This window comes from Pan troglodytes, chromosome 18 (assembly GCF_028858775.2).
Source record: "Pan troglodytes isolate AG18354 chromosome 18, NHGRI_mPanTro3-v2.0_pri, whole genome shotgun sequence".
In the NCBI taxonomy this organism is placed as follows: Eukaryota; Metazoa; Chordata; class Mammalia; order Primates; family Hominidae; genus Pan; species Pan troglodytes.
Window position 1 is genome coordinate 73,761,384 of NC_072416.2, and position 12,019 is coordinate 73,773,402.

The 12,019-nt window shown below is 42.5% G+C and overlaps 1 protein-coding gene across 1 annotated transcript; it reads left to right on the top strand.

Annotated features, from left to right (window-relative positions):
- Window positions 1-18: 18 nt before the first annotated feature.
- Window positions 19-9,630, top strand: TERF2IP (TERF2 interacting protein). The gene is given in 3 exon segments (NM_001280213.1): window positions 19-762; window positions 6,504-6,628; window positions 8,405-9,630. Coding segments are annotated over 3 exon segments (1,200 nt in total). The 5' UTR covers window positions 19-92; the 3' UTR covers window positions 8,810-9,630.
- The last annotated feature ends 2,389 nt before the right edge of the window (window positions 9,631-12,019 follow it).

Consider the following 12,019-nt stretch of genomic DNA (forward strand, 5'->3'; position numbering starts at 1 on the left):
AGAGGCGTCTGCGGTGACAGCTCAGTCAGTTGAGCTCTGTGTGCCAGGCGCTCGCGAGGGGGCAGCTCTTCTAGTAGTGCTCGGCGTCAGACATGGCGGAGGCGATGGATTTGGGCAAAGACCCCAACGGGCCCACCCATTCCTCGACTCTGTTCGTGAGGGACGACGGCAGCTCCATGTCCTTCTACGTGCGGCCCAGCCCGGCCAAGCGTCGGCTGTCGACGCTCATCCTGCACGGCGGCGGCACCGTGTGCCGAGTGCAGGAGCCCGGGGCCGTGCTGCTGGCCCAGCCCGGGGAGGCGCTGGCCGAGGCCTCGGGTGATTTCATCTCCACGCAGTACATCCTGGACTGCGTGGAGCGCAACGAGAGGCTGGAGCTGGAGGCCTATCGGCTGGGCCCCGCCTCGGCGGCGGACACCGGCTCGGAAGCAAAGCCCGGAGCCCTGGCCGAGGGCGCCGCGGAGCCGGAGCCGCAGCGGCTCGCGGGGCGGATCGCCTTCACGGATGCGGACGACGTAGCCATCCTTACCTACGTGAAGGAAAATGCCCGCTCGCCCAGCTCCGTCACCGGTAACGCCTTGTGGAAAGCGATGGAGAAGAGCTCGCTCACGCAGCACTCGTGGCAGTCCCTGAAGGACCGCTACCTCAAGCACCTGCGGGGCCAGGAGCATAAGTACCTGCTGGGGGACGCGCCGGTGAGCCCCTCCTCCCAGAAGCTCAAGCGGAAGGCGGAGGAGGACCCGGAGGCCGCGGATAGCGGGGGTGAGGAGGCTGAGCGCGGGGCCTCGCGGATACCTGCGCGGGTGGGGTTGGGGTCTTTCTCCTGGCTGCCTGGCGTCCATCTTGGCATCTTCGGTAGCAGCGCTCGGCCCCGCCCCCTGTTGACATCCGGGTAAATTTGCACCATTTTCTTGCCTCCTCGCTCCCTTGTTGTTTATTATTGTTCTTTTTTTGCAATGGGTCTGTGTTACCTAAGCTGGTCTGAACTCCTGAGCTCAAGCGATCCTCCTGCCTCGGCCACCCAAAGTGTTGGGATTACAGGAGTGAGCCACCACGTCTGGCCTCTCGTCGTTTTTATTTTTTAATTTTTGAGTGGGGGCTCGCTCCGTCGCCCAGGCTGTGATGCAGCCGCGCGATCACGACCTACTGCATCCTGGACCTCCTGGGCTCAAGCGAATCTCCGGCTTCAGCCTCCCAAGTAGCTGGAACTACACTCCCGCGCCACCACGTCCCGCTAAATTAAAAAAAAAATTGTTGTAGAGATGGGGGTCTCGTTGTGTTGCCCTGACAGATCTCGAACTCTTGGGCTCAAGCGATCCTCCCGCCTCGGTGTCCCAAAGTGTTGGGATTACAGGCGTGAGCCATCACACCCAGCTTCTTGGTCTAGTTTTAATTTACTTTACCATTGACTAGAATATTGACATGGTTCTATATTCAAAAGTTACAAAAAGTATATAGAAAATTCTCGGCCGGGCGCGGCGGCTCAAGCTTGTAATCCCAGCACTTTGGGAGGCCGAGGCGGGCGGATCACCTGAGGTAAGGAAATCGAGACGAGCCTGACCAACATGGCGAAATGCCGCCCCTACTAAAAATACAAAAATTAGCCGGCCGTGGCGGAGAGTTCCTGTAGTCCCAGCTACTCAGGAGGCTGAGGCAGGAGAATTGCTTGAACCCGGGGGGCGGAGGTTGCAGTGAGCCGAGACTGCGCCATTGCTCTCCAGCGTGGGTGACAGAGCAAGACTCCATCTCAAAAAAAAAAAAAAAAAAAAAAATTATCTCGTCCTTCCTGTCCACCAGCTACCCACGGGATAACTGGCTTCTTGTGTTTCTTTTAAGAGATATTCCACAGACTCCTTTTTAAAAAAGATTGCTGTTATGTTCAGGTAGATTCAGTATAAAGGCGTACCAGACTTACTTTAATGCTCTGGCGTAACTGAATGCCTATGGACTTAAGAAGGTTCTTGGCAGTTGGAAGGTCTCTTCCTGGTCTTGCTTAGGTGAAGTGAGTTTTTAATGCAATTGAATTGAAAATTGGGGTTCAGTATGTCTAGGATACAGAGCGAGGCTGTTAAGATGTACTTGTGACGTATCTGGCATTGATAACTTAAACCGATAGACCCTTTTGTTTAAAGAGTTATGCTGCTTCTCCTCCCCCTCCGTAATCCTCCCACCTTTTCTTTGCCTGTATGACTACTCCATTTAACACTTGAAGTCTGGGGAGTAAAATCTTTTTCTCCTGTTCAGTATGCTTAGTAGGAATTTTGTTTTGGTAAAAGTGACGTTTCAGCTTCATTCATTCAGCAGATATTTGAGTGCCAGACATTGTGGTCCTGCTGGAATATAACAATAAATAAAAGTCCCTGTGGTCATGGAGCTTATAACTTGCTAGCTGGGGAGTGGTAAGGGCTATAGAGAAAAATAATTCAGAGTGTAAGGGTTGGGGAGGAGGTTTTTCCTATAGGATGATAAGAGAAGGTCATTCTCATAAGCTGATGTTTAAGCAGAGACCGAAGGAAGTGAAAGAGCAACCCAGGTGGATATCTGGGGAAGAGTGTTCAGGCAGAGGAAGAAGCCAGGGCAATCGCCCTTAGGTGGGAGTATGGCTGGTGTGTTTGGAGCCACAAAGAGAACAGAGTGGCTGTTAATGGAGTAGGAGGGAGAATTAATTATAGCAGATGAGGTTAGGGCTATGTGTATGGGTGAAGTATGTCATCATGTATGGCCTTGCTTTTATTTTAATTTTATTTTAATTTTATTATATATCTTGAGACGGGGTCTTGCAATGTCACACAGGCTGGAGTGCGGGAGTGCGGTAGTGCGATCACAGCTCACTGCAGCCTTGACTTCCCAGGCTCAGTGGATCCTCCCACCTCAGCTTTCCAAGTAGCTGGGACTACAGGCACTCGTCACCATACCTAGCTAATTTTTGTATTTTTTTGTAGAGACAGGATTTGGCCGTGTTGCCCAGGCTGGTCTCGAACTCCTGGGCTCAAGGGATCTGCCCGACTTGGCCTCCCAAAAGTGCTAGGATTCCAGGTGTGAGCCACCATGCTGTGTCTGGGCCTTGCTTTTAAATCCGTGATGTTGGGGCTGTTGGCAAGCCATTTGGAACTTGGGACAAAATTAAGCTGGATTCATCCTACCCGTCTAAGTAATCTTTTGATAATCAGATATTTAAATGTAAAAATTAAAAAATTCTAAAATGAGTAAGAGAAGATATGAATGAATATATCAGTATGGTGGGAGTTGCTCTGAACCATTTGTGGTTCAGGATGCTGCCTGATTTGCCAGAAGAAAAAAAGTAAAAATATTAGCATGGTGATAAGTTATGAAGCCAAAAAGACAAAGAAAAAGTTTTATATATTTGATTACCTGAAAATTAAGAACTTCTCATGATAAATAAAGTCAGAGGGCATGCTGGAAAAACATTCCCAATACACTGCAATAGACTTAGTTTCTTTAATGTCTAAAGAGCTCTTTGTCATTAAGTAAGAAGTCATTAAGTAAAAAGAAAACTAATAGAAAAGTGAGAAAAGGAAATGGAACAGGAAGTTCCGAGAAAAGGAAATAAATAAGTGGCCGATAAACAAATGAAGAAATAGTCTGTTATTAAATGAAAGTAAATCAGACCGAGTGCGGTGGCTCATGCCTGTAATCCTAGCACTTTGGGAGGCCAAGGTGGCAGACCACTTGAGGTCAGGAGTTCAAGACCAGCCTGGCCAACATGGTGAAACTCCGTCTCTACTAAAACTACAAAAACTATCCAGGCATGGTGGCATGCGCCTGTAATCGCAGCTACTCAGGCAGCTGAGGCATGAAAATTGCTTGAACCGGGGAGGTGTAAGTTGCAATGAGCTGAGATCAAGCCCCTGCACTCCAGCCTGGGTGACAGAACCAGACTCCATCTCGGAAAAAAAAAAAGAAGAAGAAAGAACGTAAATCAGACCCTGAGCCTAGGGTCAGTATAAGCTATACTTTGACCCATGAGACCTGTGAGATAATAAATATGTGTGTTGGAATTGTTTTGTATTTATTTGATGAATTGAGATAGCTTCCATTATACAAAATAGAACAAAAGCTCCCCAAGTTATTTATTTTTTTTAACTAAATTAGAGCAAGGAGATGTTATATTTTATCTATAAGATTGGCAAAAGTCAATACAATGGGTAATATCCAAAGTTAGTGTATGGGAAAACAAGTATACTCCTATGTTGTTAATAGAAATTGATACAATTTCTTTGGGGGGCATTTTGACAATATCTGATGACATTTATAATGTATATTCCCTTAAACATGGCAGTTTTGTTCTAGGAATTTATCCCATAGATATACTCAGAGTACAAATGGGTACATACTGAAAAGGCAGTCTCCCTATTTACATATCCTTTTCCCTGGGTCCTTTCCTAGAGGCAGCCTCTATTACCGTCTCTTGTCTGTTGCATGTCCCCTTTGCTCATAGTAATACTAGCACACTAGACATCAACTTAATCTGTGGTTTACTTTTTTTAAACTTAATTATTTATCTTGAAGTGTTTGTGTGTCTGCACAAAGCTTTTCCTCATTCTTTTCTAATTGATTGCACTGTATTTCATTATGTGAATGAACAGTAATTTACTTTTTATTATGGAGAATTCCAAGCATTTACAAATACAGAATAGTATAATGAACTATACTGCATGTACCCATCACCCACCTTCACCTGATTTTAGTTCATGGCGTTTTTAAAATCTATACTTTTCATCCCAACTTCCTGGACTGTTTTGAAGCAAATGCCAGACATCATATCATTTTATCTATTTTAGCATGTATCTCTCAAAGATAAGCCTCTTTTAGTTACTATTTAAGAATTTTATTAAATACATACAGTAAAATTAACTTTTTATGGTGTAAAATTATGTGCATTTTAAAAACTTTATTTTTTATTGTGGTAAAATGTATATACCGTAAAATTTACAATTCAGATAGTTTTTTAAGTGTTCTGTTCAGTGGCATTATTAAGTGCATTCACATTGTTGGGCAACTGTCACCACCATCTGTATCTAGAACTTACTCATTTTCTAAAACTGAAACTCCATGCCTTTTATTATTTTCTGCTTCTAGGGGTCAGAAACATGCCTATTAAACACTAATTCCCCATTTCTCCCTCCTCTTAGCCCCTGGAAACAACCATTCCGCCTTCTGTTTCTATGAATTCAATATTTCTAGATACCTCATACAAGTAGAATCATGTAATATCTGCCCTTTTGTTTCTGGCTTATTTCACTTTACATAATATTTTCAAAGTTCATCCGTATTGTAGCATGTGTCAGAATTTGATTCCTTTTTAAAGGTGAATAATATTCCATTGTATGTATATACTATATTTTGTTTTTCCATTAATGTATCAATTGACATTTGGCTTATTTCCATCTTTTGTTTATTTTGAATAATGCTGCTGTGAACATGGGTATAACTAGTATCTGTTTGAGACCCTGCTTTCCATTATTTTAGGTATATGCCTAGAAATGCAATTGCTGGATCATATGGTAATTTTATGTTTAATTTTTTCTTTTTCCTTGTGGGTTGTCATCATGAAATTATATTGAATTTTTTGAGGAACTGCTGTACTCTTTTCCAGTTAAATGTGTTTTAACATAGGTAAATTTTTGTAACCAGCACCCACATTGGGATTTAGAACAATTCCATCACGAAAAACTCCCTCTTGCTGCCCCTTTGTAGTATGTTTTAGTAAGTAGAAAAGGAGCAGAGTTAAATCTTCAGAGAACAAAATGTAAAGGGAAGGAACAGGATGTTTAAATTTAGGAGGCCCTCCTTTTTGTAGATGGTATATTGGTGGATTGTGGTACATGGCCCAGATCTGCCTTTGGCTGCTAGGAGAGCTGCCTTGCCCAGACTCCTGTCTTCTTAGGGCTGCCACCATCCGGTGACTGATATTTGCAGAGTTACAAAGTCTGCTCCTTGGCCCCAGCTTGGTCAATTCTGAAGGGCCTTCCTAGCTCCAGAGTTGCCCATGGTTTTGGCTGAGGTCTTGTTGAAACTCTTTGATAAGTCAGCTTCTCTCTCTGCCCACTCCTGCTTTCCTTCTCTTCCACAAAGGTTTTCCCAAAATCACTCCCCAATTCTTTAAATTTCCATCTCCATCTCAGAATTTGCTTCCCAAGGAACCCAATTTATGACACATTTTTGTTAATTTGCAAAGTCTGTAAATACAAAGCAAAAAATGAATTAAACTTGAGCATTTTTATATGTCAGAGTTTAAGAATGTATCATCGTTTGGATAGTACATCTTTTCAGAAGCAAGCATAGAAATGGGTGAATGAGCACGTCCTAGGCTTTTTTTACCCTTCTGAATCAAGAACAGATGTCTTCTGATAGTAAAAAAAAAAAAAAAAAAAAAAAAAAAAGTCCAGGCTCACTCCTGGCCCAGAGCTCACACAGCAAATATATTTTTGGTTTATGTAAAAGAGGCTACTGCTAATCTGTGCTATTCTTCTCTTTAACAGAACCACAGAATAAGAGAACTCCAGATTTGCCTGAAGAAGAGTATGTGAAGGAAGAAATCCAGGAGAATGAAGAAGCAGTCAAAAAGATGCTTGTGGAAGCCACCCGGGAGTTTGAGGAGGTTGTGGTATGTTAACTAGATTTACTCATTATTTTTTTCCCTACTTTCATTCTTCTTTGAAACTGGTTATCCTGTACACCTTTTTCATCTACCTGGGGCTCAGGAAAGTGAGAGAGGAGTTCTAGATGGAAAGGGAAAATGGAAAATGGGACTGATCTGGGCTTCAGACATGTTGCCCTGAAGCTTTTGCTTCACAAAGCTTTTAGTTTTTGGCAGGACAAGTTGAGGGGGAAAGGGAGAAAAATTGGGTAGAATAGGGACAGTTGTATAAACAGTATAAAGCATCCCACTTTGAGTACTTTAATGTCAATATATTTTTCAAAAAGTTTATAGTAATTGTTTTTTCTATTTTTTTGAGATGGAGTCTTGCACTGTTGCCCAGGCTGGAGTGCAGTGGTGCGATCTTGGCTCACTGCAAGCTCTGCCTCCTGGGTTCACACCATTCTCCTGCCTCAGCCTCCCGAGTAGCTGGGACTACAGGCGCCCACCACCATGCCTGGCTAATTATTTGTATTTTTAGTAGAGACGGGGTTTCACCGTGTTAGCCAGGATGGCCTCGATCTCCTGACCTCGTGATCCGCCCGCCTTGGCCTCCCAAAGTGCTGGGATTACAGGCGTGAGCCACCGCTTTTTGTGTTTTTTTGAGGTGGAGTCTCACTCTGTCACCCAGGCTGGAGTGCAGTGGTGCCATCTCAGCTCACTGTAGCCTCCACCTCCCAGGTTCCAGCGATTCTTCTGCCTCAGCCTCCCGGGTAACTGGGATTACAGGCATGTGCCATCATGCCCAGCTACTTATAGTAATTTTTTTTATCAAGCAAATTTAGCTTTTTGTGTACTTTGAGCTTTTTAAAAATGTTTTAGCTCTTCCATATTCAGTCTAGCTTCTATTACTCTGTTAGAATCTGATATTTAATAATAGCTACAGAGAAAGACAGGAGCCATACAATAATGATAAGTTTTTTAAAGGTCCAAATTATGTGTATATATTTTTCCATGATAAAGGGTCTTGTGAATTAACAAAGAAAATTCATATTAACAAAGAAAAATGGTTAGGCTTCAGTCCAAACAAGGGAAATAATTTAAAGCTTCCGTAATTGGTGAGTGAAGGGATGCACAGGAATTGGCAGGATTTAGGGATTGTTGCCTTTTGTAGTCTGTTTTATTATTTGATATTTGGTTCATTTTTCATAAACTTCAGACACTCAGCTCTCAAACATGACCTACCTAGGCCTCTTCTCATATAGCATGCTTTGTAATCTGTATAACCAGTATAGCTTGGAAGCCCTAATATATTCATACAGCAGTGCTTTTTGAGTACTTACTATGTATAGGCATTGGTGGGTATTGGAGATGTGGTGGTGAACAAAACATACAATTCCTGCCCTTAGGAGCTTACAGTCTTGAGAGTGAAGTCAAACATTTAACAAATCTAATGAACGTGTGTGCACATATATGTGTCTCTCTCTTTATATATACATATATTTTTCATATTCAATGTAGCTTCTAATATTCTATTGGAATACTATAGTCAATTATACACACATATACACATATACTCCCCCTACCCCTCACACACACGTGCACACACACACGCGTGTACATATACATACACATCTGACATGAATAAATGTAAGAAGGAACACAGCATATTAAGAGGAACTGAAGGAAGTCCAGTGTGATTGGAATGCAGAGGGCAAGGGGGTGATAGTTGGAAGAGACCAGATATTGTAAGAATTCAAGACTTGGTGATTAGGAGCTGGTTTTACTCATCATTCTGTCTAGGTGGATGAGAGCCCTCCTGATTTTGAAATACATATAACTATGTGTGATGATGATCCACCCACGCCTGAGGAAGACTCAGAAACACAACCTGATGAGGAGGAAGAAGAAGAAGAAGAAAAAGTTTCTCAACCAGAGGTGGGAGCTGCCATTAAGATCATTCGGCAGTTAATGGAGAAGTTTAACTTGGATCTATCAACAGTTACACAGGCCTTCCTAAAAAATAGTGGTGAGCTGGAGGCTACTTCCGCCTTCTTAGCGTCTGGTCAGAGAGCTGATGGATATCCCATTTGGTCCCGACAAGATGACATAGATTTGCAAAAAGATGATGAGGATACCAGAGAGGCATTGGTCAAAAAATTTGGTGCTCAGAATGTAGCTCGGAGGATTGAATTTCGAAAGAAATAATTGGCAAGATAATGAGAAAAGCAAAAAGTCATGGTAGGTGAGGTGGTTAAAAAAAATTGTGACCAATGAACTTTAGAGAGTTCTTGCATTGGAACTGGCACTTATTTTCTGACCATCGCTGCTGTTGCTCTGTGAGTCCTAGATTTTTGTAGCCAAGCAGAGTTGTAGAGGGGGATAAAAAGAAAAGAAATTGGATGTATTTACAGCTGTCCTTGAACAAGTATCAATGTGTTTATGAAAGGAAGATCTAAATCAGACAGGAGTTGGTCTACATAGTAGTAATCCGTTGTTGGAATGGAACCCTTGCTATATTAGTGACAAAGTGAAAGGAAATTTAGGAGGCATAGGCCATTTCAGGCAGCATAAGTAATCTCCTGTCCTTTGGCAGAAGCTCCTTTAGATTGGGATAGATTCCAAATAAAGAATCTAGAAATAGGAGAAGATTTAATTATGAGGCCTTGAACATGGATTATCCCCAAACCCTTGTCATTTCCCCCAGTGAGCTCTGATTTCTAGACTGCTTTGAAAATGCTGTATTCATTTTGCTAACTTGGTATTTGGGTACCCTGCTCTTTGGCTGTTCTTTTTTTGGAGCCCTTCTCAGTCAAGTCTGCCGGATGTCTTTCTTTACCTACCCCTCAGTTTTCCTTAAAACGCGCACACAACTCTAGAGAGTGTTAAGAATAATGTTACTTGGTTAATGTGTTATTTATTGAGTATTGTTTATGCTAAGCATTGTGTTAGATTTAAAAAATTAGTGGATTGACTCCACTTTGTTGTGTTGTTTTCATTGTTGAAAATAAATATAACTTTGTATTCGAGTCTCGTCAATAAGTGTTTTGATTGTATACGCCAAACTTTTTAGGTATAAAAACCACAAAGGAACTAACAGTTGTTGTTAATTACAACCAATAAAGTGGTTCCATTTTAGAATGAATAGGTCATTGGAAAGATACTAGTTCTTCTGGATGGAGCAAAGAGAAGAACTGCATCAAGGACTGTGAGAAGTGGCAAAATAAGCTGAACTGCTGAAAGCCAAAGGGGAGAGAAACCAATCAGGGACCAGCAGGTGGGTAGCAGAAGGTGTCAGGACCTCATCCATATTCCCTGGGCACACATCATTCTCTAGCATGTGCCACTATCAGGAATCCTGCAATAAGCACCTGCTTGAGGCTCTCTGCTTGAAGTGCTATGGAGTTAATGCCCCTGTATGGGAATTCGAGGGTGCCTACCCAGCTTCCCTGCAGACCAGAGAAGTTATACAACTGGATATTTGAAAGTTATCCTTCGAGTGGGATAATGGTTTCCATGCCATCTTTTAGAGGTCCCCAGTAGTAGTAAACATAGTTGCCCACAGTGGGAATCTACTTATGAATGCATCCTGCATAGGCTTCCTTCTCTTGTCTCATTCCCCACTTCTCTACAGTGCATCCTGGAATCATCATTAGTACTCAAATGCTTGTTCTCCTCTTTTTTTTTCCTTCAAGAAAATATTTATTGCATATTATTAGTGATTATGTTTTACAGCAAAAGTAAACACATACACTTTTCACAAACACAAAATGGGAATCAAGGCATCTATCAAATGTAAATGTTGAACCAAGTCCTGGTTTTCAGAATTCAGCAGCCAATCCTGGTTCTGCACCAGGGCCACTAGGCTATCTGTGCTTAGTCCTCACCTTGGGCAATCAATGTTGCCCCAGCGAGCTGCAGCTTTGGTTTAGGTCCTGGCCCAGGGTCTGCAGGAATGGGGTTCAGGATTGGTGCAGAAGGCTGAGACAGTCTTGATGGTGTGGTTGTTCACTGTCGTGTCACCTGGTCCTGCAGAACTGCGGGAAGACCCAATCCTCAGCTTTGGGGGCCACCCCAATTATGCTGGGACCATTGTAAGTGGGGTATTTGAAAAGATGGCCAGCATGATATTTACTGATTTCTTTTGCATTTAATGAGTAGTCTCTAATATATTAAATAGCATTTTATTTTTCTTTTTTAGAGACAGGTTATCTCTCTGTCACCCAGGCTGGAATGCAGTGGCACTATCATAGCTCACTGCAGCCTCAAACTCCTGGGCTCAAGTGTTGTCCCTGCCTTGGCCTCTCAAAGTGCTGGGATGACAGGCATAAGCCACTATGCCTGGCCAACATTTTCTTTAATTTTTGCTGTATATTTTGAGTGTTTAGAAGTTTTGCCATACACATCTAGGGCCATACATACACATGCCATACACATCTCTAGGGTTTGCCATACACATCTGATCAGAATTAGTTTCAGATTTATATTAGCTTAAGTCCAGTGAAATATACATAGATGTTACTCCTATATGACTATTTCTCTTTCCCCTGGTTTTGGGGTATATATATTACATCTATTAATATTACAAATCCAACAATACATTATTATAAGGATTACTTCAGCAGCTATGACCATTTTTATTAGCATCTGTGATCATGTACCACCTCCTGTTATTGTCAAAATACATATATTAAACTTCTGTGTTACAGGATCAACTTATACATTATATACATATATTTTTATGCAGTTTTCAAAAAATCAGTTGAGAAAAAAGTGCATTTATAGTGTTTTTTATAATGACATAATTACCTTTACATGCTCTTTCCCTCCATATATATGATTATTTTGTTATGTATATATATATTTTTTTCTTTTTTTTTAAGACAGAGTCTCACTCTGTTGCCTAGGCTGGAGTGCAGTGGTGTGATCTCGGCTCACTGCAGCCTCTTCCTTCTGGGTTCAGCCATTTGTGTGCCTCAGCCTCCGAGTAGCTGGGACCACAGACGCACACCACCATGCTTGGCTAATTTTTTGAATTTTTTGTGGAGACCAGGTTTTGACATGTTGACCAGGTTAGTCTCCTGATCTCATGTGATCCACCTGCCTTGGCCTCCCAAAGTGCTAGGATTACAGGTGTGAGCCACCACACCCAGCTAAGCCACCCCGCCCAGCATTTGTTGGTTTTTCAATCCATACTCTGTGGAGTCAAGCTTCTGCAGGCCACCATAAAGTATATGGTCAGGAGCTCAGGAGCTATAATGCATGTGGACACTGCTTCTCTACAAGAAGGAACCAACATCTCATGGGGCTTTCCTGAAGACTTTTTTTTTTTTTTTGAGACAGGATCTCACTCAGTCACTCAGGCCGGAATATAGTGGAACCATCAAAGCTCACTGCAGCCTCCACCTCCCGGGCTCA